At 37.4% G+C, this 25708-nt stretch overlaps 6 protein-coding genes across 7 annotated transcripts in view; 2 read left to right on the top strand and 4 right to left on the bottom strand.

The window, feature by feature from the left end:
- Position 1: 1 nt before the first annotated feature.
- On the bottom strand, positions 2–13143 carry LOC118738237. Its single transcript, XM_036469163.1, has 3 exons — positions 13022–13143; positions 6517–7098; positions 2–741 (listed from the first exon to the last, which is right to left on the bottom strand). The coding sequence occupies exons 1-3, from the start codon at positions 13141–13143 to the stop codon at positions 321–323; spliced, it is 1125 nt and encodes a 374-aa protein (XP_036325056.1). The 3' UTR covers positions 2–320.
- A 1790-nt stretch (positions 13144–14933) lies between these two features.
- Positions 14934–16755, top strand: LOC118737615 (diphthine methyl ester synthase). The gene is made up of 3 exons (XM_036468236.1): positions 14934–14950; positions 15191–15595; positions 15657–16755. Exons 2-3 carry the CDS (start codon positions 15461–15463, stop codon positions 16362–16364), a joined length of 843 nt encoding a protein of 280 aa, XP_036324129.1. The 5' UTR covers positions 14934–14950; positions 15191–15460; the 3' UTR covers positions 16365–16755.
- An 883-nt stretch (positions 16756–17638) lies between these two features.
- LOC118737614 (COP9 signalosome complex subunit 6) lies at positions 17639–18826 on the bottom strand. The gene is made up of 2 exons (XM_036468235.1): positions 18372–18826; positions 17639–18316 (listed from the first exon to the last, which is right to left on the bottom strand). The coding sequence occupies exons 1-2, from the start codon at positions 18723–18725 to the stop codon at positions 17672–17674; spliced, it is 999 nt and encodes a 332-aa protein (XP_036324128.1). The 5' UTR covers positions 18726–18826; the 3' UTR covers positions 17639–17671.
- Positions 18827–19845: 1019 nt separating this feature from the next.
- LOC118737613 (probable oligoribonuclease) lies at positions 19846–20666 on the bottom strand. Its single transcript, XM_036468234.1, has one exon. The coding sequence runs from the start codon at positions 20627–20629 to the stop codon at positions 19946–19948; it is 684 nt and encodes a 227-aa protein (XP_036324127.1). The 5' UTR covers positions 20630–20666; the 3' UTR covers positions 19846–19945.
- Positions 20667–21095: 429 nt separating this feature from the next.
- On the top strand, positions 21096–22636 carry LOC118737612 (dnaJ homolog subfamily C member 8). 2 transcript variants are annotated; one of them, XM_036468232.1, is made up of 4 exons: positions 21096–21187; positions 21303–21389; positions 21615–21935; positions 21999–22636. In XM_036468232.1, the coding sequence occupies exons 2-4, from the start codon at positions 21327–21329 to the stop codon at positions 22371–22373; spliced, it is 759 nt and encodes a 252-aa protein (XP_036324125.1). In that variant the 5' UTR covers positions 21096–21187; positions 21303–21326; the 3' UTR covers positions 22374–22636. The 2 variants fall into 2 exon arrangements, with proteins under 2 accessions (XP_036324125.1, XP_036324126.1); XM_036468233.1 differs by having other exon boundaries at positions 21169–21187; positions 21306–21389.
- Positions 22637–22847: 211 nt separating this feature from the next.
- Positions 22848–25708, bottom strand: part of LOC118738236 (helicase SKI2W-like) — a gene marked incomplete at its 5' end in the record, with an annotated part of 9168 nt that continues 6307 nt past the window's right edge. The window contains 7 exons of the mRNA XM_036469161.1: positions 22848–23149; positions 23258–23389; positions 23447–23625; positions 23687–24263; positions 24326–24508; positions 24585–25304; positions 25361–25708. The exon at positions 25361–25708 is cut by the window's right edge and continues 1 nt beyond it. Of these exons, the coding sequence (XP_036325054.1) occupies positions 22946–23149; positions 23258–23389; positions 23447–23625; positions 23687–24263; positions 24326–24508; positions 24585–25304; positions 25361–25708 (2343 nt within the window). The remainder of the gene's footprint in view (positions 23150–23257; positions 23390–23446; positions 23626–23686; positions 24264–24325; positions 24509–24584; positions 25305–25360) is intronic.

Genomic DNA, 25708 nt, shown 5'->3' with positions numbered 1-25708 from the left:
ATTATGTATAGGTTATGCAAATTCATGTCGTACGTTTGCTGCAAGAGCGTCATTATCCAAAAATAAACCAGAACTCGAGAAAAGTGACCTTATAGTTTAAAGTTTACATAGATTTCCATGGTAGAAATGAAGATACATCTCCCTCTAATGCGTTATTGTAACTCAGTGCAGCCATGCAATACAACATAGAAAAAGAGATGGTGGATATTTCTGTATACTTAACTAAAAAAAATGTTTTGTTTTTTAATTATGATACTATTTCAGCAAAGGTACGATATATACAAATCCTCGTTATTCTAAAAACTTTGTTACTAAATATCTTAAAATGTTAGTAAGAAGTTTTGTAAACGTCGGGCTCTCGAGCTAAAGCACACTGCTCTACGTCTGGGACATCTGAATCGCCGTAAACAGCGAGATAATTGAATATCACATTCACATAGCCGTGCGGCACATGAGCCCGGTCCACCGAATTCACCATGATCAATAGCACATAGGGGTTTTCGACGATAGCACTTCCAAACATATGGAACAAAATACTCCAAATACGCCACGCAATTACTAAATTCGTAGCATTTGTCGTGTAACTTACAGCAGCGATCGACATCATCAGTTGGTATGCCTGCTCCCGAGAAGCCACAATAACAGCCATAACCTTTGTAAATAAGAGGTTGACAGCCCGTTGAACATTGGATCATAGAGTACAGTGTAAGTAAATCGCGTTTTGATCGATCGGTGGAATTCCTGTTAAAAAAAATAAGTTTATTATCTCATGGTAAACAAATAAAGAAAATTTTGTAAACTTTTGGCATCGAAATATTTTTCTCTAACCAACACTTTTTTCGACACTGCGTTTTTTCACGGATTTCGGAAGGATATATTCTGCCTGAAAAAAAAATCACACGAAAATTTTTCATCCGCTCATAGTAAAACCCTGCAAACCAAGAGTGAAAAGTTAACCGACTCGGGGGAAAATGAAACTCATGATAAGGCTCATTAAAATACACCTTCACTAAAAATTTTAAAGTGTTAGTATTAAAAGCAACGGAGTTACATGCGACTTTTTAAAAAGCCGTACCTATTTTTGATATTATTTTTATAATGTTTTTTGCTTCTCCCGTAAAATAAAAAAAATTGTTATTTAGGGACTTTGTGAATTATCTTGCATTAGTTTGCATGTATCTGTGCCGTTTTTTTTTATAAAGTAGTCTAAGTCAAAACTGGGTTTTTAATTATAGTGTTAGTTTATAAAGTACACCCCTTTGATCTGTCTTTTCCTTGTTTTAATAGATACATAACTCTGACAAAGTAATAAGACTTTGAAAAATATCTTAACTCGAATGGATAAATGTCTTTTCAATAATATTGTTATGGATAGCATTGTATGAGAAATTATTTTATTAAAAGAACTTAATTAAAGTTATTTGAGTACTGAAACATCATAATATGATAAGTAAATATTATTTATTTGCGTTTTCAATGTATTAAAAAATTATAATTTCACTAAGGATTTTGTTTTTTGTTAAGCTTAGCTAATTTGTTTCAATATTTTTGGTAAAAAAGCCTAAATGGAATTCATTTTCTTTCCGACCGAATTCGTTTCAACAAAAGCGCTTAAGTAACAAAATTGTGTTTTTGGCCGCCAACGATTTTCTAATATTTCCTGATTTATTAAAACACTGTGGAACAATTTCAGGTTAGCAAAAGTTAGGTCGATTCTGAGAGTGAGGGGTGAAAATAGAGGCTAAATTATTAGACAAATTTCAGCGAACAGGTACAGAGGAAAGAAATCTCCAGATGCAATACTCGCTGAAATTTGTTGGTGGTATAAAAACACCTTTGAAGAAGAGGAAGACGAGGAAAAAGAGGAAGAAGGGGAAGACAAAGATGAAATTCCAGAATATCCGTTGGACGAAATGATCGACCTTTCTGATGATGATGACGATGACCAAGATATTAGAGAGAGCAGTGCTGTTGATCCACAGCCGCCTGCTAAACGGCAACTGGCTAAATCATTAATATGATTTATTAAATTTTTTTACTTAAAACTTTTCATAACTAACATTTCCAGATTATATTTTTTCCATATTTTTATAATTTCTTTTTCAAACCAACACTGAAAAAATTGGTACATAAGAAATGAGAAGTAAATTAATATTAAGCTGGAAAACGCAAGTTTTGTATTATGATTGTTTTCTTTTCAAATGAAATTTATTGAAGAAACTGAGAAACATATTATAGATCAAACAGAAAGCAAAAAAGACTTAGTTTTGTGGAAAATATGTTCAAAAAGCGTGAAAAAAAAATTCCAACATTTTGCTTCATAAGCACTCCAAAAATTTTCTAACCCAATTTTTTTTTTAATTTCAATTGTTGCACAGGTCTCTAGCAATAATTTGGCTTTAACAGATTGAAAAAATATCAATCAGTCGACGAGTTATAGCCAAAAAACCATATAAACAATATGCTGAAAATCGGCATTTGACTGCAAAGTTCGAAGGTCGATTAAAAAAAAATTCGAACTAACATAAACAAACGCCGCGATACGGGTCTTCTAACTTAAGCTTAGTATCTAGCTCTTAAGAAAAGCAAAAACTCCATATAAAATGACGTACAAGAAATGGCTAAGAAATTTTCTTGAGTCAAATTTCCTTAAGGCAGTACGCAGTTCTTCAGAAATTTAGTACGCTTTCTACTACGGTTTTCTAAAGTTTTTTGTGAAAAAAGAGCACAAGGCAACCCAGGTTTGCAACAGAAATATATGCCCGTTCCATTATTTCTTGAGGAAAGAGTGAGGCAACAGGCTGTGCGTTATCAAAAATGTCAAAATTCCTTGGACACACACGCGAAATAATGGCAATTTTTTCTTGACCGTTTTCTTAAGAGCTGGATACTAAGCTTTAGCCTCTATTTTCACCCCTCACTCTCAGAATCGACATAACTTTTGCTAACCTGAATTTGGTCCACAGTGAAATTTTAGTTAGGCTACTTTAATTGACCGGCACCGATATATGTAAAACACGTAATATTTTGCTCCTAAGCAATAATTAAACTTATATCTAATCACAGCCATAAGTTATGAAGATACCATAGTACTGTCAAAGGATTGTTGTTTCTCTAATCACTAGCTTAGAGTGGAAGTTGCTACGTCCAATTTTTCTACAAAATGAAGTTTTCCTTAAGACCTAAATAAAACGGTATTCACATGAGGCAACTTTAAGTCAAAGCAACGATCGCATGGTGTGAACGGCAATGAGGTCATAGTTGTTTCCAATGAAGTTGGAATATAGCCAACTTCTAGGCATACCGCCCCCGGACACAGACGTGACGGAGCTTCATCTGCCTCGGGAGACAAGAACGACACTAGCACAACTTCGCTCCGGCTACTGCAGTAGGTTAAACTCCTACCTGAGTAGATTGAATGAGGATGTGCCAAATGAGTGTCCGGCGTGCGGAGAGACCCCACATGACTCGAAACATCTTCTCGCATGACCTTGTCCTTGTGGACCAACCCCACAGAAGCTGCACGCTTCCTGGGGCTGCCGTTAGTGGAACTTGACGACAACGACTGAGATACCAACCGTCCTGGGCGGGGTTGTTGTAGCCACTACAACAACATAGCCAACTTTTGATTCAACTATTTAACATCCAAAATATACGCTAGGTTCGTAGCTGGTGGAATTCAGTGATAGCATTTTCGTAGATTTTACTAAAAACTGGACTACGATGCACAGTGGTTCAAAATTATCATTTTGGGTATGCAGATTTATAGATACAAAATTAAGTTTTACTGTAATAAGATGCAAGTTGCAAGTAACTAAGAGTTCGAGTTGATTTTTTATAATATAAAATAATAATATAACAATGTAGTATGCAGACGTGTCCGAAATGTTAGCTAAAAGAATTAATAACGCAACCTCTTGGCCACTTGCAAATCGCACTTTATTGTGCCAAAATTTAATTTTTTTCGTTTTGGGGCAACAGGAGAACCGATTTTCTTCAAAATTATTACGTTTTACTAACAAAATTTAGTACAAAGAAACAATAATTAAAAAATCGGGCACAACTGATCTCTTGCAAATTTTATTAGGTTTCATTAAAAAAATGTATGAAATTTAATGAAAAATGAAGGCTTCAGTGAATTGTGAACACAAAATGCCACTGAGCGATGGATTCAGTTTATAAGCTCTAGTGTGATTTGTGTAGTCATAAATGGGCGGTGTCACGTCCATTTTCCAAAAATGTGTGATGATCTCATTTACTGCTAAGATGTTATTGCAAACATCGATTTTGAGTGAAGCTTCGGTAGTATTTCTGTAAATTACCGTTATATGGGTGGTGGACGTAGTTATTGTCCAATTTCTAGAATTTTCTTAGTTTCACTTAGTTTTACACTTGGTGAAGCGGTTACTGAGATAAAGCATTTCTTAATAAGTGGGCGGTACCACGCCCATTTTCCATAAATTTCATAATTATTTTATTTTATGCCCAACAATTCTACATCACATTCCAACTTTCAACAATTTGGATCGAGCATTTACGGAAATAACGCAGTTTTTGCATTTTTCGAAAATACCGTTATATGGGAGGTGGGCGTACTTACGTTAAAATATCTACATTTTTGCTCGACCTATCATGTACACGGACAGACGGACGGATGGACAGACATGGCTTAATCGATTTCTCCCTTAATTCTGAGAATTTTGGTATTTAACGGATGGTCCGTATAGTGTTTTTTTATTTGTATGTTATTTTGTCAGTGATAGCTTGTTCCCGCTTGACAGAAAATCAGTATCATATCTCGGCGGAACGAAATTAATAGTTTTGCGCTTGGGAAATGTTGGGAGATAATGCAAACGAATTGGACATCGGTTTTGCTGGAAAAATTATCTTTTCAGACGAAGCCCATTTTCATCTCGGTGGATCTTTTACAACCAAAACTGCCGCATCTTGGTACCGAAAAACCCGCACGTGATCGTCGAAACGCCAACGCATCCTCATTTTTCTTTGAAAATACTCCTGGAGACGCCATTTCGGTCAAATGTGAGCGTGATAAACGATATTTTGTGTCCGGTCAAGACATGAATGGACCTGTACGCCCTTTGGTCTCAGCAGAATGGCATGCCTTGCCACACATCACTTGCCACAATCGATTTTTGTCGCACCAAGTTCGGTAATCGTGTTATCAGCCGTCTCGGCGATGTCAAATGGCCACCTTGGAACTGCGATTTGACGCCGTTATCGACATTGTCGGTCTGAAACAAAGGCACGTTACCACAGTATTTTTCAGTTTAGAAAAAAAAGCTAAAGAGGTTGCCGTAGCGGGGAGTGAAGATAAGACAAAGTACCTCCTGGCAACATATAAAAAGTCCAAACGTTTCGGGCACACGTCTCTCTTGGAAGCTATACCTTTGAAGTAGTGAAGGACTTTGTCTACCTAGGATCCAGCATAAACACCATCTATGAGGTCAGTCTGGAGATCAAGAGAAGAATGACTCTTACCAACAGATGCTACTTTGGGCTCGGTAGGCAATTGAAAAGCAGAGACCTCTCTCGATGAACAGAAATTACGCTCTATAAGTCTTTCATCATGCCGTTCCCAAAGAAGATGGAATTACGAACTGTAAGAGCTTTTTAACGACATGCAATTAGTTATGCGATTGCGCTGTCTTGGACATGTTTTACGAATGGATGACGACGCTCTGGTGAAAAGATCCGCACCAACGGGTGGACAACAGAAGCAAGGGCGCCCTCGAACAAAATGGAAGGACCAAAAACAGGAGGACCTGTCTGCACTCGGGATGAGCAACTGGCGCAAATTCTCATTGGAGAGAGGCAATTGGATAAGCTTTTTGATCTCGGCACAGACCCACAAAAGGTTGTAGTGTCAAATAAGGAGAAGAAGACTTTTTTGGGAAGCCAGCCGAGGCAGCGACATGAATGAAATCGCGTACCACAAACAATGCGAATGTTTTCTCTTTCGAGTCAACTGAAAAAAAAGATTTTTGTTAATTTTTTTAAGAAACCACTAGATACATGTATGACCCTTTACATATTTTTTTCAAGATATTGAGGACCTGGAATAAGAAAACTTAGCTTAACTCAATCGCTGCACTGATAAAGTGAGCTTAAGCTCCACAGTTCCTTTGAAATTTTAGTTGGAGCTGTCTTTTTATCTCATGTCGACTACAAACCGACAAAAATAGCAACATCCATTTATGTATGTACATAAATCTCTGAAATAAACTTCCGTCAACAGCCATGAAGCAACAAACGCCTATATGATGTCCTTATCTGCATACCTCTATTTTACTAGCGTAATACCGCAGGTTAAACGACATCTTTAAGTCTTTTTGATTATAACTCATAGAAAAGCAATGATTGCCCACTACAGACATGTGGAACCTTTCACATAACCAAAATTCAACGACATCTTTAAGTATTTTTGAATATAACTCATAGAAAAGCAATGATTGCCCACTACAGACATGTGGAACCTTTCACATAACCAAAATTCACCTTTGCTCCCACTTTACTGAGGTACCGAATGGATCATTAACGCGTGCAATATAAATATTTCCGTCATCATCAATATTCCCTGCATATCCTGTTTCATTCTCTAAATCCATAAGAATATCACTGGCCGGATATTTATCATTTGCATGGTACGCAACATTCACTGGTGCAATTGCGCCAGACCAACCATCCAATCCCAACGAACCCCACGCATTTGTAGGCGGCAATACACTGTCTTTAGATATATTCTCATCAATATTATCGCTGTGGACTGTCGCTGATGAACGTTTTTTATGTAATTGCGCACGCATGTACTCAATTGTTAGATTGGGAAAAACTGGATCCACAAGATCAGTACGTTGCATCATCCACATTGAATAACCGTTTTTGACATTAGCGTCGGGTAATTCGAAAATAAAGGCAAATTTTGATTGTTTCATGACCGGCTCGTACATTTGTGGTATCATACGATTTACAAGATTCGTATTATTTGTAACGGTTTTAAAAGCATTTCGAATATCACTGAGAATTAAATCGGTGGTTGTTCGTGTACTCGATTTAAAATCACCACTCTGAGATGTACAGCTTTGAGTGAATAACACTAAAAAACTTAGGATATACTTTTTTGGTTTCATTATCTTATATACATATATGTATGTGTGTATGCACTCGTATATGCAGTACTAATGAAAATACTTGATTCACTTTTCTACAAATCTGCGACCTTAAATTTTGTGAGCGTTTAGCTCTTTGCAGGTATACCGTTAAAATAAAGTTGTGAAAAGCAACTATACGATCGCATTGGTACCCCAAAGCGGAATAAGTTTAAAATTTGAAAAAACTACTACTACAATATTAGGATTATAAAACAATCCGTTTATGTGTGCCCATACTAAATATTAGGGTGTTCGATTATTTTCCTTTTTTTCCCCAAACCGGTTTTCGAGTTATTCGAAAAGTTGTAATTTGAAAAAAACTAGTTCCCGATTTTGAAATTAAGAAATCCGTATAATATATATATGATATATTGATATATTCGAAAAGTTGCAATTTGAAAAAAACCCGGTTCCCGTTTTTGAAATTAAGAAGATTTTGAATTTAAATAGTTTTCATACAGAGAAAATGCTTATGTTGGTATGAAGTCGACCACAAATTACAATAAAACTATAACAGTAAAGAAAAAGGCAAAGCAAAATAAGTTCAAATTTATTTTAGATCAAAAGTAAAACGACTAAAAATCAGTTAAAAATTCACGTTTGGTTTTATTTCAACTTCTTAACTTCTTTCGGATTTAAGTAGTGCTCTTTCCGCCGCAACCGAGTGCTTAGATGTGCCTATTGCCACTCGGGATGTCCATGGTTAAGTTTCTCGTCCCAGCAACATCAAAAAAAAAAATTGTTTTCAAATAGCGGTCGCCCCTTGGCATACAATGGCAAACCTCCGAGTATACATCTGCCATAAAAAAGCGGAGGTGGAGTAAAGGTGTAGATCTCTCCACTTGTGTCATAACATCAGGAAGCAGAACACGAATTCAGGATAAGCTCGTGGTTAAGTAGGAAACGTTTAAGTGCCAACATTCATTTATTGGAATCAAATATGATATACTGTTTGTCGCTAAATAAATTAGGACATAATTTCAAAACTATTTAGTGAAAGAAAAAACCTAGAAAACTTCGAAAAACTTAAAAGTTTAATTGGGAGGTCAAGATTTGTGTGAAATGAAAAAAAAGCCAGTTGGTTCGATACAAAAATCCGGTCGAGAAATGGAGATTTCCAAAAAAACACCTATAGATTTAAAAAAAGGGTAGAAACCGATTTGGAAAAACCGAGTCAATCACCCTACTAAATAGATATATGTACATACATATAAATACGAGTACGTACACAAACTTACTACGGTTACATAAACTTAAACAGGTAAGTAAGGCAATAGTACAAATTTGTGGTCTTGTACATAACGATCCTATATATAAGTAGGAGTGTACTTACTTGACCATACACAGCAATATCAGTTATGTTAACCAGTTCAGCCCCATAGTCATAGTCATAGCACTCAATCAAATCTAATTACATAAATATATATATATATATATGTATGTATGTGTGTATTTCAAATATCTTGCATGCAGACATTGTACGCGGAATAAAATAAATTTGTGTTGTTTGTCTAAAATTAGAAAAAAAAAGATGTTTATTTCCACCATAAACCATATATGTATGTACATACATATATAAATATGTACATACTACATACCCATGTACTTATGTACGTAGATAAATGCATAGATATGTACATACATATGTGGAAAATTGAGAAATAATAAAAATATTTTGGCGCTTACACTTTTTCGTGTTTGGCCAAGCTCCTCCAATTTTTGGTGTGCGTCCTGATGTTATTGACAAATTAACGGGCATATAATTTTACGCCGCCTCCGAACTGGAAATGATTCTATGAGAAGCTTTCTCAAAGCAGAGAACACTTGAGGTTTGCTGTTAGAAAATGTTTTCTTATTTGGATGTTGCCCAGACCAGGGACCGAAGCCAGGTCCTATGGAGTAGTAGTACGAACCTCTAACCACTCAGCCACAGCGATCCTACACCCTCATTTATTAGTGTATTTATGGGGTTGTCATAATAAAACAGTTCTTCAAAAAAAGAAAATAAAGAAATCATTTTAGAAAAATAAAAATAGTCTCATTGGGTAAAAAAAATCCCTGACCTTCAAAAACAGAGGGGATTAAAATTTTTTCCTTGCAATGACCTTTTTAAAAAATGTAAATATATGTATGTTCTTGTATTCTATTGCCCATGGTCGAAGGAATCGAAAAACGAATTTTAATTTTTTTTTTAAGTTTGTTACATGGTGTTTTCAGGCCAAAGCAAGGAAATAATAAAAAAATTACTTTTGAAGTTCGTTTTCGAGGCAAGGTAATTTTTATGTCCAACGGAACCTTCAATAAGATGTTTAAAAATAAAATTTTTTTTTTGATTTTTTTGTCGAAAAATAAGCACGTAATAAGCTTTTTAAAAAGCAATTTGTGTGTTTTTCGTTCTTTTGACCATAGAAATACATAGATTCCCTGACACAAAAACAGCAAAAGCTCTATCTCACATAAAAAAGTTTAACCGGAGATTAGTGTCGAAAAGGCTTTGAGTAAATGGCCCTGAAAATCCAAAAATTAGTTTTTGATTCATTATGATGCATTTATGCAGGGGGGAAGACGTCGATAACAATGGACTAGTGTCAACCAGGCTTTAAGAAAATGGCCCTTAGGGCCGTTTGCACCATATCTAGTTAATCCCAATTCTCAGTTAAACATCCCTACAAGAAAATAACTTTTTTCTGACCTCTTCACTAAAACACTAAGGTCGGTGTTATGCAGAAATTTTGTTTGGCAAACTGCGTGCAATTGTTGTTGCAGCAAACTCGGAGAGAGCGAGTTTGGCGACTCTCACAGCAAACTAATTTTGTTTGGTCAAACTGCAGCAAATTCGGTGTTGTCATATACAAAAATTTTAAATTTTGCGCGTTATGTACATCTGAAATTCTCATTTCGTGTTGGCAATAGCCATGAAAACCATAATGAACGTGCAACCCTGTGCCAAACTCGACATAACCACCTCCGAGCAAACTAAGCAGCCGCCATTTAATTTGGCAAACAAAAGTTTGTCTGCATAACACCGACCTAAAATATAACCAATACATAGAAAAACATATGTAAAAATAACCTTACGAATTACAATAAGTAGAAAAGAGACCTTTTAGCACTGCTGGTAAAATCTCCATGTGAGAAAGGGACGCATAGTCAAACACATAGTCACAAAAGAACTGATCAGGTTTTTCATATTCCCCCGAATTTCTGATGAGGAAATGGCAGCATTATTGCATCAGCACAGACCATCAGGTGACCGGTCATTTGCCAGTAAGATTTCTTGTAGGGATTGTTATCGACACTCAGCATATATAATGTGACCAACCGTACTTCTTTCGGAAGTACAGTACTTCTTTTTTAGCTCTTGCACTTCGTACTTCGCAGTACAATTAAATGTACTGCTTTGCAATATTTTGTACTTCGGGTCATGTACTTCTTCGATCTTTCAAGTCGCCGGGGACCGATGCGTGAGGACCGTTAACCTCCCCAAAGCTTGTAGAGTAGTCAGCGCTGCATTCATCTCGAAGGCCGAAAAAGGCTCTCATGTTTCCCCTAGGGATTTTGGCCTGGCTTCGTAGACCTGTACATAAGAAACGTTATTCCTCGTGACTGTCTTTCAAGAACTCAACATGCTTATTTAACGATAAGGTCGGTGGACACCCCCTGCACACATTGGTAAAGTGTCGATATCGAGGGGGCATTCAACAATGTCACTCCAGAGGCAATAGTCAAGTTTTCATAATCTGGCTTTTGAAACCAACATGATAAGGATTATCTACAGGATCGAATACTTAGACTTGATCCTGGATTGGATGCTGTCGTGGAAGCCTTACATTAAGGAAAGGGCAACATGAGGTCTCTCGCCCAAAGTAATTCATTAGCTCTATGAAACCAGATTTAAGGCTATCTTGTTTCACGGAGCCCTTGCCTGGTGAAACTCACTCCAGAAGGCTACACTTGTACAACAACGCGATCGATGAGGATCACCCTAACCGGAATTAGTGGATCATTATGAACCACACCTACATTGGCGCGTAACGTCATATTGAACACTGCGCCTGCGGATATTGCAGACAGAATTGTCACAGAACTAACTGCAAATAGGAGTTATGGAGGGCTTTGACTTCGCCCTGAACAGGTGGAGGTTTTTTCTATCGGAAACTCTCCACCAAAACTATGTTCAAGCTTCCCGACTTCTGCAGTATCTTTCAGGCTGAAATAGCTACCATCAAGGAAGCAGTAGACTCGCTGATAAAGGGTGTGATGGTGCGCTCACAATCCTATCAATCGCGTCGGAGAACTTTATAGGGCCAGTTTTTCAGTGCACGACCGTGGTTTAAACTAAGTTTAAACACGCGATTTGGCTGGTTTAAACCTAGAATGATAGAATACAAGAATGCGCCAATCGAACTGAGAGCAACTGGGTGTGACGTCACTTTATTTTGAGAAAGAGAGTGTAAAGAATAATTTTGAAGAAGAAGAGGAAGAAACGAACAAGTGGTGCGAAATAATGATGTAAAGCTAGGTTGAATTGTACCTACTCTTCAGCTTCTTAAATTTGAACCTACATTCGGTACAAGCACATTATTTTTGGTACATTTGGAGCGTAGTAGAATATTGTTTCATGTAAGTATAAAAATTGTTATGATAGATAGATAGATAATGAAACGAGGTTTGCACCGCGACCTATTGGTCTATTGTGCCCTCCACTCTTCACAATACATTCTCTAAACCTAATTCCCTGAGAAAATTTAACAGTGCCTTAGGAGATAGGGAGATAATGTGCCTAAGCTGTGGCCACATTGAGCCAAAACTTCTCTCACGTCTTCTGCAGACTGCATCACATTCGGTGAGGATGTGAAGAGGTGTCTCGCTGGTAGTGTCGCAGAACCGACACAGGTCACTCGACCATATCCCCAGTTTATATAGATGTCCTCTCAGCCTACAGGGTCCTGTGAGGATACCTGTTATGATTCTAAGCTGCCCTTTTTGGCGGTCAATTAAGCTTTGGAATCTCCTTCTGTTATAGCCTCCCAGTAAACTCTTTGCCTGACGCATTCCTGACGATCTTTCAGTTTAGATCCCTCATAGTGATCCTCTCTCTCCTAAGCTCCTCCTTTAGAGTGTTGGGACCCACTCCTATGAAGGGCTCAGGGCCAACTGGAATGGTGGCTGCCGCCACTCTCGCGAGGCAGTCAGCCGCCTCGTTACCCTCTACTCCCCTGTGACCAGGTACCCACGCTAACTCGATGTTATTGTGTCTACCCAGGGAGTTAAGCTTCTCAATGCACTCCAGGACCAGCGACGATTTGACCTCATAGGATATGAGGGCCTTGAGTGCTGCCTGGCTATCGCTAAGGATTATAATTCTCTCGTTTCTATACCCTCTACCCATGATTGTATCCGCACATAGGCAGATAGCATAGACTTCTGCTTGAAAGATGCTCGGATATTTCCCCATAGGAACAGAAATCCTGGCCCTGGGTCCACAATTCCAGCACCTATTCCTTCTGGGGTCTTCGAGCCATCCGTGTACCAGTGCAGAGTGCAACCCTGAAGTAATGCCTCGAAAGCGGAGACACTCCAGGTCGCCTTACTGCAGAGCTCTCTTTTGAATCTCTTCTCAAAGACTATGGTCTTTCCTATGTCATCTCTAGGTAGCAGGGCTAGTGGGAGCGAGGACCCTAGCTTCCCCATACTCCTAGAGGAAATGACTTTACCTTTTCTAAATCCCTCTCTCGCAATGTTAAGCAGAGTTCTTTTGGCTGCCTGCTCTATGGTTATATGAAGAGGCTCAAGTTCAAGGATTACTTCCAGCGCTGTCGTCGGACATGTGCGCATCGCTCCTGTTATACAGACACATGCCAGTCGTTGTAGCTTGGTGAGCGATTGTCTCACCGTGGCTAGAGTAGTTCTTGAAACGCAGGCTACCGCCCCATAGGTGATCATTGGCTGTACTATCATGATGTAAAGCCATCTCAGGATCCTGGGCGTACAACCCCAGGATTTTCCCGCCAGACGCTTACACACCATTAACGCTTTCGTGGCCCTGGAGGTGATCGCGTCCACATGTTTCTTCCATAGAAGTTTGGTGTCTAAGGTTAGTCCCAGATACTTCACTTCGCTGGCGACGCTAACAGCGACCCCCTCCAAGGTTATGTTCCTCATGACCGGAAGGGCTCTTTTCCTAGTAAAAGGAATGACGGCGGTTTTGGCAGGATTTATGCTAAGTCCTAACTTGTTGTTGTTGTTTGTTATGATACAAAAGGAAGATGTAGTCTACCAACTACCAAAAATGTATGCACATAAAAATACATGTTTGCTGTTTAGGTACGTATATCTACTTTTAGGTATAACTTTTCGGCAAATATGTACAATATGACAATTTAATATTCAGCACTAGTGCGAAAAAATAATAATGTGACGTCAGCGAAAGGGTGGATGCTGTCAAATCGAGAAAAAGAGGCCTAGCGATCCGCGGATTTCCCCAGCCAAGAATAGTATGCATAACTGGGCTATTAATTTAGGTTTAAACTGGCACTGAAAACCTGGCCCTTAATAAGGCTAGTTAAGTGTCGGGTCACATTGACATCGCGGGAAACTGCGGGCTGATGACCTGGCGTTGGAAGGCACCCATAAAACGTTATCCCCAGATAAGGAGCAACTAGGAACCCCTCTGTCCTCCTGCGGTACAATCTTGGATGGCTGGGCCTAGTGTTAGCTCGGCGAGCGCTAGACTATCACGCATACTTTGTACTCTCGATAATGAAATTTCATACTCTACTAAATACCTAATAAAATGGACAAAAGAAATCGATGCTCCTTTGGTGACACAAAAAGGAAAAGAAGACGATTCTATGCTGCAGCTCTTAATACCATGTTCGGACCGACATTGAAAACATGTTTTCGTTGCTACAATTGGTTTTCGACCTAAAACTTGTATTTTCGTCAAGGTAAAATCTATCAAAAGAAACCCAGTTTTCGCTGAAAACTACTTGAACTCACGTTCCACTCATTCCAATCGGTGTCTTCACTAGTATTTTAGATATATTTATCGAAGTGGAAGTCATATTTTATCAATTCTAATAGGCTAGCTGGGATTTATAGTCAATTGGCTGGCCAAATTAAAATATGAACAAAAGAATATGGTTGCTAATGATAGATAAATGAAAGACAAAGATTTTAATTTTGTTTTTTCGTAGCAAAACTGTAAACAAAGGATGAAAGAAATGGTAACGAAAACATTAACAGCCGGTGCGAACAGCTTTCAGTCCACACTCCCAAAACTCGTTTTCAAAATGTTTTCGTTGTCGGTCCGAATATGGTATAAATTAAACTTGCCAATTTGAAGTTTTCCATGTTAAAAAAAAAATACAATTGTTAGATGAGTGAATACCGCTCTTTATGTATTTTGCAACGCTGTCAAAGTGACAGATGTACCGTGAGCAAAATTGTTTTTTTGATAGTTGAGCAGTGTTGCCACTATTTCTCTTTTCCGACCAAATTTGGTCGCTTCTTTTTCATTTGGTATGTTGGTAGGCAAAGCAAGATTTTGGTCGGATGGTTGAATTAAGTTTTCTAAGTTCTTTATTATTAAAACATATATTTCAAACATGATTTTGCATATAAATATTTGTCAATAGTAAATTTTAAACATTTGCCAATCCTGCATTTAAAAATAATAAACCTAATTGGTTTGGCCACTGATGGAGCCATTGTTATGGCTAGAGACTTGGACGGAGATATAAGATACAAAACTTTTACAAATAATAACACCAGCTAAGGTAGTTTCAATAGAAGATTTACCAACTTTATCTCTTTTCTTAAAGTTTTATTCAAAACATTTAATCTTAAAACAAAAAATGAATTTTATGCGTTCAGAATGTTTTTTTTTGTAGTTGAAATTTATTTGGTAGGTTGTAAACGATTTTGGTCGGTTTTGGTAAAAAAATTGGTAGGGGAAAAATTGTTAGTGGCAACGCTGTAGTTGAGTAATTGTTTGGGTTTTTTTATTCTCATTTTAGTAACATCAGCACGTGCGTCCACAGAATCCACATAAGAGTATAAATTGTAACTCCAAGAACATTTGCAAGGCTGAATAGCGAAAAATCCGTCAGGCATAAAATACAAGTATATTTAGTGTTTGTACTAGTGAGCGCGGGAAAAGTGCAAGTGCGTTTGTGGTTATATCGAGGTGGTTGTAGGACAAGTAGAAACAGCAGCAGCAGGTAGTTGTTGGAACAATATTGGGTAACAATAGCAGCTGGAGCGGGAATTGAGGGAACGAAAACAATATGTTCTATTTGATTGGATTGGGACTTGGCGACCCGACTGACATTACAGTAAAGGGCCTTGAAATTGTAAAGCGCTGTGCGCGTGTGTACCTGGAAATGTATACTTCTATACTTGGATGCCAACAGGAGGAACTGGTATGTGGGTTCTAATCATGTATTGATTTTTTATAAAATTTTATGTTTTTTATTGCAACAGGAAGCCTTTTATGGACGTCCACTTCTGTTAGCAGATCGCGATCTCGTTGAACAAGGTGCAGATGAAATTTTGTCTGGTGCTGCCGAAGAAGACGTTGCATTACTTGTAGTTGGAGATCCGTTTGGTGCCACTACACACACTGATTTCATACTTCGGGCCAAAGAGAAAAAAGTACCATACAAGGTGGTTCACAATGCGTCCATTATGAATGCAATTGGGTGTTGTGGTCTACAGCTTTATAAATTTGGAGAAACTGTGTCGATACCATACTGGGATGAGACATGGAAACCAGATAGTTTTTATGACAAAATTAAATTAAATAGGCTGCATAATATGCACACGCTATGCTTGCTGGACATCAAGGTTAAAGAACCAACGCCAGAGTCCCTCATGCGTAGGCGGAAGGAATATCAGCCTCCTCGTTTTATGACGGTACCTGAAGCTGCGCAGCAATTGATGTCGATTGTTGAGAAAAAGGATGCACTGGAACGAAATACTATTCTAAATGAACTATCGCTATGCGTCGGATTGGCGCGTGTTGGTCATGAAAGCCAAAGAATAACTGTGAGTACATTGAGGGAAATGACACAAACCGATCTCGGCGGTCCCTTGCATTCACTAGTGATACCAGCTAAAGAAATGCATCCACTTGAAGTGGAATTCTTGCAACAATACACAACATTAAAATTAGAGGACTACAATCACTGAAAACATCTCCAGGTTACATAGACAATTTTTGACATCGCATATGGGTACACTAAAAGTTATTCCACTATGATTGCATGATTTCAAAGAATAAAAAACTTTCCTTACTACAGCAGCTCTTACGCATCAACAATCAAAAGCAGATCCTCTTAATTTTAATTAAATCTAAGAAATGATTGCTGTTAAATGGTATTTCACTTAGTTGTTTTTATAACTACATACATATGTATGTCGTACTATATGGTGAAAAAATGTTGTGCATTTGTTGAAATTAATTGATGTATGTAAGTCTAAACTCGTTATAAGCACAGTTCAACCTTTCGAGAAAGTTTTATAACTTCTCAGTGTATTGTAATTCATAAAAGGAGAATAAAAATATTTTTTCCTACGTAAACTCTTTTAAATAACTACTTACTAAAGCGAAATTTTTACTGCAAAAACTTTTACGGTTTTCCAGGACTAAAAACTGAATTTTTTTTGTACATATGCATATCCTTGTTTTTCAAAGTAACTTTAAAAATGTGTATGATAAAAATTGTCGATGCATTGCTGGAATTCGTAACCGTCTTTGGTAAACGAAATATCTATTTAAATATCCAGAAGTGTAAAACACTAAATATGCTAAAAACATAAAGAACGTCAGTAGGCTTTTTCAAAGGGCCACTGTTTCTGAATATCCGCATGCCTATTCCGGTATCCGACTTATGCCATCCGCTCTTGCCTCGAGGGTGTGAATCGAATTAGATTCGAGCGAATGACATCCGTCGGATGCCGTAATAGGTACAATAAACTGCTTCCAAATGGTTTTTTATGCGCAGGTTAATGAAGGGGTTAGCAGTGCCCTATTATTCCGCAGGGCCTGGGTTCGAGCCCAGTATCCGGCTAACATCAAAAACAACAAAATGATTCTTTCTAAGAGCGGACGGCCCTCGGCGGGCAATGGCACATCTCCCGAGTGTTTTTCTGCCATGAAAAGCAATTTCTCATTAAAATTCAGTCGCCGTTCAGAGTCGGCGTTAAACTGTAGGTCACTCCCCTTTTTGTGGCGAGATCGATGAGCACGCGACAAAGCGGAGGAGTAGTAGTAGTACGATTCGCACTGTTATGAAAAGCGAGCGTGAAGAATTAGATTCGTATGACAGTGCGAACCGGATTAGATGCGTGCGGATGGCATCCGTCGGATACCAGAATCGATATGATGTTTTGGTACCATATTGTTGGGTTATTGGCATATTTCAACCTTTGTGGTAAGATTCGTTGAAATACATACATATATGTGTTGTATTATGACTGTCATTTATTATTTCTATTTAAAAATATAAACCACGAGCACGGCGGCCAGAACCTTGACGGTCGTAGAGTACATTAAATTTATTAACAAAGTGGTTCATATCATTACAACCTTTGGTCATCGCGCCTAAGTAACTGATAAGGGTAACGTCGTTGCATTGAGTATACAGCTCTTCCTGAAAAACAGGACCCTTCATTACAGGCAGCCGATGACTTAGTGCGTACGCATCGCGCAATATTTCTTGGTTAGCCGGCAATTTTCCATCTTCGACATCTTTAATATACTTTAAAACTATTTGAATACGTTTATTTAACATTTTTATAGCGCTATCTTGTGCCACTAAATGTTCAGCAACAACAGACTTCTCTCCAGTTTCGTTAGTAGACATACGCGCTACATGATCAACGCCTATTCTTTCTGCTTCTTCGGTGGCCAATGTGTATGTGAGTGGAACAAACAACATTGTAGCTTCTCCGTCTACTACTTCAATTGTAGATTCATACAGCTTCAGTGGAAGTTGGTCAACGCTTCGGGACAATGGATTTAATTGCAATAGAATAGGGCATTCATTAATTTCAGCCATTTGTTTTTGGATTTGAATATCAAGAAGAGTGGGAGCCTCGTCAGTGGTGTACCAGCCAATAAAATCTAAATCGCTAAATACCTACAAAAGGACAATATAAATAGACTTCTGACTACAGATATACATTTTTACGTACTTGCTTGAACTGCTGCTCCTTTGTTTGATAGTATTCTCGATTGATGATGACATCTTCTCCCACCCTGTCCACCCGTAGTTCAAACGAATTCATCACTTCGATGTTACGTCCTTTTTGTTTGCCTATTAAAGCCCCAAACACTTGACAAGTTTCACCAGCTTGTGCTCTTATGCGAGTCCAATGTTCGGAAATATTTAATATTACCAAAGGATGAAGAGAGGCAGTAACTGATGGTACCGTGCCTGGTCCGGCCATAATGCTGGCGTTGGACGTAGCCGCTCTGCATGTTGGATGGTGGCTGCATGACGGTCCAAAATTTAAGTTGGCGTCGGAATCAATGTCCATATGCTCCATTTCAGTAGTTTATTTTTATTGAATATAAAAATTGCAATTTTCACAAAAGCCGCAATATTGTTGTCAGAACAGGGTAGCCAACTGTTTTTGACCTGAACACCATCAGCTGTAAAATGTACTTTTTTTCTGGGTGAACGTTGCTTAAAGCTGGGTCTACACGGCTGACATATTTTATTGTCTGTAAAGTTTTTAAACCCATATTTCGAACGAGTATGTACAAGGCGAATTTATATAAGGTGGTGTTACTAGCTCAGCTGATTTTGTGTATGTGTTTCGCCGCACGGCTTCTGATATCAAATTGAAAAATTTTTTTTTGAATTTCTACACACACTCTTACAGATTTTGACAGTTTATGCCGCCAAAGCAAAAACAAAATACATGTAAATTTTTGTTTTTGTACTCCTGCTATCACCTTATATTAATTCGCCTTGAGTATGTACATGATTGAAAATACGGCTTCCCAAAAAGTTTAGTAGGCTTCAATATTTTCAGAATCTTATATGTGTTTGATCAGGTCAGTTTGACACCGGTTTACTGAGCTGGCATCGACGCATTTCAATAGCTCAAATTAGGTTAGATCAAAAAATAAAAATAAAATAAATTTAATGCAAGTTTTTTATTTTATTCATTAGCAGGACATTACTAAAAATTCTATTGAAATAAGGATCAATTCCTCAAAATTTTGAGATCAGTCCGAAGGAACGGTCGATTTTCAATCAAGAATTTTTGAGAAATTTTGACAAAATTCTTTGAATTGCTCAAGGGATGTAAATAGCTTTCATTACATCCCTTGAGCAATTCAAAGAATTTTGTCAAAATTTCTCAAAAATTTTTGATCAGAAAAATTTTGACGCAACTTAAAAATTTACTTTGAAATCATTACAAAAATGTCAGTCGTGTAACCAAGCCTAACGGCTACATTAAATCTAGACTTCATAATTGGGGAAGGACTGTCACCCTTTGGGGAAGCGGTATGCTGTTACATGATTTACATGAAGAAACTCACGTAAATGGTTCATTCAAAATTAGAATCTCACTTAATTTAAGAATATTCTTATCGTAATGGTTTAACAAATACATACATAAACTTATAAAAGGGAATATGAAAATATAAAAATTGTTAAAAAGGCATTGCTCAATAAATATTTCGATTTATTAGACAAGAGTTTGTACAAGTATCTTCATAATGATTGAATTTGCAGTTCACCCAACGCTATTTATCACGTGGTTTTAAAAAAGTTTTCACGGTAATATTTAAGTTCTTCAATACTTTCTTTTAAGTCATCTAAGCTTCTATGTAGTAAAAGCTTTTTTGGCGCAGAGTGCAGAACATCTAACCTCCATCGTCTACATAGCTCCTTAACGCTTGAAACATCGATAATACGGTAATGCAGATATTCGTCCACTGTAGGCATTTGTTGTCTTAAGAACAGTCGATCCATATATATAGAACTCCCTGCTAAAGGGCATTTACCCTTTGGGACATGTTTTTGCAGATAATCCAAGATTAAGCTCTCCGCATGGTCAGGTGTAATATCCGATTTTAAACATTTTTGTATCAAACCCGATTCATTATGTTGCTTTGTGCACCACTCGTTCATTTGTTCAAAAGTTTCTTTGGGGTAGTTTATAGCAAAGTTCAGACCCTCTGTTAAAATATTAAGGTCTTTGTCTGTAATTAAACAGGCAACCTCGATTATTTTATCCGTAATCGAATTCAGCCCTGTCATCTCAAGATCCATCCATACAATGGCTGTCGAGTCTGCTAGCAATTTTGGTGTGCTTTCCATTTTAGCTGCTATATTAGAAGCAAATTGCCTATGACCAGATTTGGATTTCAGTGCAAACGCTGTGAGCTCGAAAATGTTTCCACGTGAAAGAAATTTGATTGTTTTGTGCACCATATTGATCTTGTGTTATGAAAAAGAATCAAAGATGGAGGAAAATGACAGTCTGCCAGAGTTGTCACAACCACGAACATCAGGCTGCTCTAAGCTGCCATATCTTGAACAGCGCTTTCTAAGTCCATGCCTTCACAGGCATCAGTATTTATAGCTTGATATACATCATTGAAGATAAAACATTGCTCTTGCCATGGTTTATCGTATTTTGACAACTACTGGGAAAACAATTAGCGTTGGTATATCAAAGAAAGAAAGCTGTTATCTAATTAATTGTCCATTTAAATTTATTTTGCATTTTTCATTGGACAGAAACTCTTATCCACCAAAATCGTTTGATCAAGTGATAATATTTGGTTAAACAGATTTCCATACAAATTTGGCAGTTAACAAATATTTCCACCCCGTCTCACCGCGGAAGAGAAAGTTACCGATTGGCACAGGCCCTAATTCGAATATTTTCTGTTCCCCAAATGTAAAAAATATACAGCCTGTATCGAAATTATAGCTTTGTGATCAATCTGTGTTAATTTGACGTTAGCGTGCGGACGGAACTTGTAGGTAAATAAAAAATTGATATCGTGAAGTTTTCTAATTTTCTTGAGAATCGTTTATTGCGATATTATTTAAAAAAAGAAAATAAAATCATAGAGTTAATGTGCGAATAATCCCTTAGCAGTTTTATTACTGAAGCTGGAAAATGTCTTTTACTGAACGCCCCACAACATCGAAGGATAACTCCTTTGATTCTTTCTATACGGAGGTAAGTAACTGGAATTTACCAAAAAGAAATTGTATCAATAAATGCGTGGGTATGTAGTTAATTACTGATAATAATTCACCGACAGAAGGATGTGTCCACTCTTTTGTAAAAAGTAATGATATGTTGGCCAACTAAATCGATGGCGCAATCCATTTATAGCTCTACACATACATACTTTTTTACTGAATTCAACTGAAATTAATCACATTTTGGACATTTTCGCAGGTTAAAGAAATTGAAAAACGCGATTCTGTTCTAACCTGTTCTCAACAAATTGATCGTTTACTTCGTCCAGGTTCCACATACTTCAATCTCAATCCATTCGAGGTGCTACAAATAGAGCCTGAGGCCACTGTTGAAGAAATAAAGAAACGCTATCGCACTCTCTCCATATTGGTACATCCAGATAAGAATCAGGACGATAAAGAACGCGCACAGACTGCTTTTGATATCATAAACCGGGCATGGAAGACACTGGAAAATGATGTAACACGCAAAAAGTGCTTGGGCGTGTACGAGGAGGCGAAAGAAAGGACCGATCACATGGTAAGCCGTAATGCTAGTAAACGTATTTATTAGAAATTATTCTTGATTTCTTTTCGATTACAGATTGCAGAAAAGCGAAAGAAGTTGCGAAAAGAGAGTAAAGGATTCGAAAGTATCCCTGAAGATGATCCAGCAAAGTACAAACATGCTGTATATGTAATGGTAATGAAACTATTTGCTGACATGGAACGCCGTCGACAACAATTAGATACGCGAGATCAAGAGGAACGCAAACGTAAACGAGAAGCCGAAATAGAAGAAGAAGAGAAACGCAAAGCCGACACAGAATGGCAAAAAAATTTTGAAGAATCGCGCCAAAGTCGTGTAAATAGTTGGCATGATTTCCAGTCGGGAGCCAGTAAATCGAAAAAGTCTAAAAAACAAAAACGCATGCACGGCATGATTGTTCCACCTAAATTTAAACCTGAGTCACGATAAATGCAATTCAATAATTTCGTAAACATTTTTTGTATAAAATAATTTTTACAAGTAATGTTTAGTTTGTGAACCATAATAAAGGTTGACTTATGTATGTATATTGTATACGTAAACAGGCCTTTATTCATAAAATAAGTATGAATATAATGCTCATTAAAGATGTCATTTAGTTGTCGCACAATATTATGTTAAAAAGCGAGCGTCTCGTACAGCTTGAAATAAACGCATTTTGTAAAATACGGCTGCCTGAAAATTAAATCCAACTAACGTTTGAAATTTAAGTTTAGTCATAAAAGTTTTATTGACGGACTTCACAAAAAGCAGAAGGTTATCAATTCGTGGGAATATTTTTTTGTTTTGGTTGTTTTATGTACCGATTTCTTAAATTCATTTTTTAAAGGAAAGGTGTTACCTCACAGGCTGTCCCATACTAATTTGGTTCAGATTCGAACAAACGATCATGAAGAAATTAACGACAATCTTAAATTTTTATATGAGAATTGAAGTCGGTTTTGTTTTTTTTTGTTAAAAATTACTTGTTTTCATTATACCGTTGCGAAATCAATATATAATTATATTGCTGTGTACAAACTTGCTGTGAAGACTATATCTCGTTTAATGGCAGTAGATGCATCCTCCATTTTGGTCTGTAACGCTGGATTGCCAATACGTATGGCGGCAGTTTTAACATCGCGAAGAGTCTCATCCAATTGCTGTATGCAACGTACTATTATACCTTCTTGCACTTCAGTTAATTTCATTATTTCTGCAAAAGGCTAAAAAATTTTTATTAAGAATTTCATCAAGTTGTTTTTTTTTTTAATCTGTAAATTATTTTTATTTAACTTCGTTCGGGAAAAGCAAAGGCTATATACATATAATACCTTATTACGAGCCCATTCGTACACAACTTCTAGTAATCCAAAATTGAGGCGATTATCTGATTCTATGACTGTTTGATGTCGCAGTTCTTCAGCTAAAATGGCGTCATTGATTTCTTCGAATTCTTTCACGCACTATATAGATAGATAATCAATAACAATATACATAAATAATGCAATTGAATTACTTACTTTTTTTAGCTTTTCCGGAATCACCGGTTCTCCCTGGATTTTTCCTTGAAATACTAAACCCGACAGCAATGCTGCAATTTCCGCCGGTTCGAGGTCATTGAACATATTGCACAGTATTAGTTCGGTTATTAAGAGCTCATTTTGTCCCATTTCACAAGCAACTTTGCCTTTTAGGGTAACTTCGAAAAATATAATTGTTTTAGAAACAAAAAATATTTATAATATTATAAACACACTTACCCTCATCTAAATCATCGATATACTTAAGTGAACGCAAAACTTCCAATTTATTGCAATAATCTGGATAAAGAGAGAGATTTTTAGTCGAATTTTTAAATTTCAATTCTTCGATACGGCGCTCCAACACTTTGCGTTCATAAACAATCGCGAATTCTTGTTCAAACCCAGCAATATTTGTATGAGGCAATACAGCGAGTAATTGTTTCCATAAATGTTCCGTGTATCGTATTTGAGCCAACTCATTCTCCTCACTTATGTTAACCTCTTTGGACAGATTCATGAACTTCAATGTTTCCGGCTTGTCTATATAGCTTTGGTTGAGCTGTTGTAATTCACTTACGGCCTTTACCACTGTTGCACTTGGCGGCGAATCTTTGAAACGTTCGATTTGACGTTGCTCCCAATTACGTATTATCACTTCGCCATCGATTTTGATGGTACTCTTTGTAACTTCTACTATGTCAGCGGCTTTTACGTCGATTACGGTATGTCCCCCAATGCCCTCGGGCTGGAAGAACTTGTGCTGCGGCGTCAGCGATACTATTTTGTAATACATTTCACCGCGTTGAAGGGTATCCTTTTCAAATTGATCGCTTTTTAATTGCTAATGTAGTCGGTTAGTTGTTAAAAGTATAATACCTTTTGATCATTTGTATTGAATTGATGTTCCAATAGTAATAATCTATAGATTGTATCCTTCCCTGTTGTAGATTTTATAGAGAGTATTACACCCAACTTATTGTAGTGTCTGTCTTGTGTCACTACAAGTACGCGACCTATTTTCAGTTCTTTTGCTATTTTAGGTTGTGATAATAAATATTTCTACATAACAAAAGAATAAATAAATAAATAAGAAAAACAAGTTAAGGCAAAAGAACAAAGAATTTCTTAAATATACCATAAGACGCTGTCTTTCCGTAAGGTAGTCCTGCGCTAGTTCGTAAAAGCGACATAGTGGTTGTAGGTGTTCACCTAAAACGGGCAGTTGTGAAAATTTGTCTTGTGCCACTTGTAGTTGTTTCGTTTGCATTGGTATTTGCAGTTTTTGATTAAACTCCTTAAAAGAGAACTGTATTATGTCTTCAACTTTGATACTCTCAATGCGCAAGCAAGTCAAAATTACGGCATATCGCAAAATAAATTGCGATTGTAATTTTTCCGGCTGACCTAAAATCATTGAGCGTAGTTCCATCGAAGGCGGGACCTGTGCTTTACACAACAATATTACCGTCCCGTTATCGTCGTGACCACGGCGACCTGCGCGCCCAGCCATTTGAATATATTCCCCTGGTTTCAGATTTCGAACTTCAAGTCCATCATATTTTCGATGTGAATCGAAAATAACTGTACGTGCTGGCATGTTAACACCCATTGCAAATGTTTCCGTAGCGAAGAGTAACTTTACTAAACCAGATTGAAAAAGCATTTCCACGATCTCCTTAAGTATTGGTAGTATCCCACTGTGGTGAACACCTATCCCTCGCTCGAGGGAATCTTTCATTGTTAGCACTTGTGGTAATTGGCGATCCGGCGGTTTAAGTTTTTGCAAACATTGTTGGAAAAATTTTTGCGCAGATCCTTTTTCGCGAGCTGTGTTTAAGTCAACTGATTGTAGAGCCTGAAATCGTATTTAGAAACAATTAAGGCATAATAGACCGGCAATAAAATACATACCTGCAAATTGATGTCGCAACGATTGCGTGATAGTGTAAACGCTACAACAGGCATTTTGTTATTACGCTTCAGAAAGTCTATTAGCCCGATCCACATGTTTTGATCTTGTTTAGCGCTTACAAAGTTTTTCGCTGTCGGACCGCCGCTACCCTGCGCTCCTTTTGACTTGGATTGCATTTCTCTCTTGCGTTCTACCGCCTTTTCGTAATTTTGCTGCAGATACTTACCATCTGCGCCAACTAATAAAAATATATCATCTTTGCTCTTGCCACCACTCCCGGTGTAAAGATAATGCATAAGAGGAACTGGACGTTTAAGGGTACTTATAACATATACTTTTCTTTTTTT

This window comes from Rhagoletis pomonella, unplaced genomic scaffold, assembly GCF_013731165.1.
Source record: "Rhagoletis pomonella isolate Grant_MI unplaced genomic scaffold, Rhpom_1.0 Rhpom_scaffold_00004, whole genome shotgun sequence".
In the NCBI taxonomy this organism is placed as follows: domain Eukaryota; kingdom Metazoa; phylum Arthropoda; class Insecta; order Diptera; family Tephritidae; genus Rhagoletis; species Rhagoletis pomonella.
The sequence above is the reverse complement of the archived record's forward strand: the minus strand, read 5'-3'. Positions and strand labels throughout refer to the sequence as shown.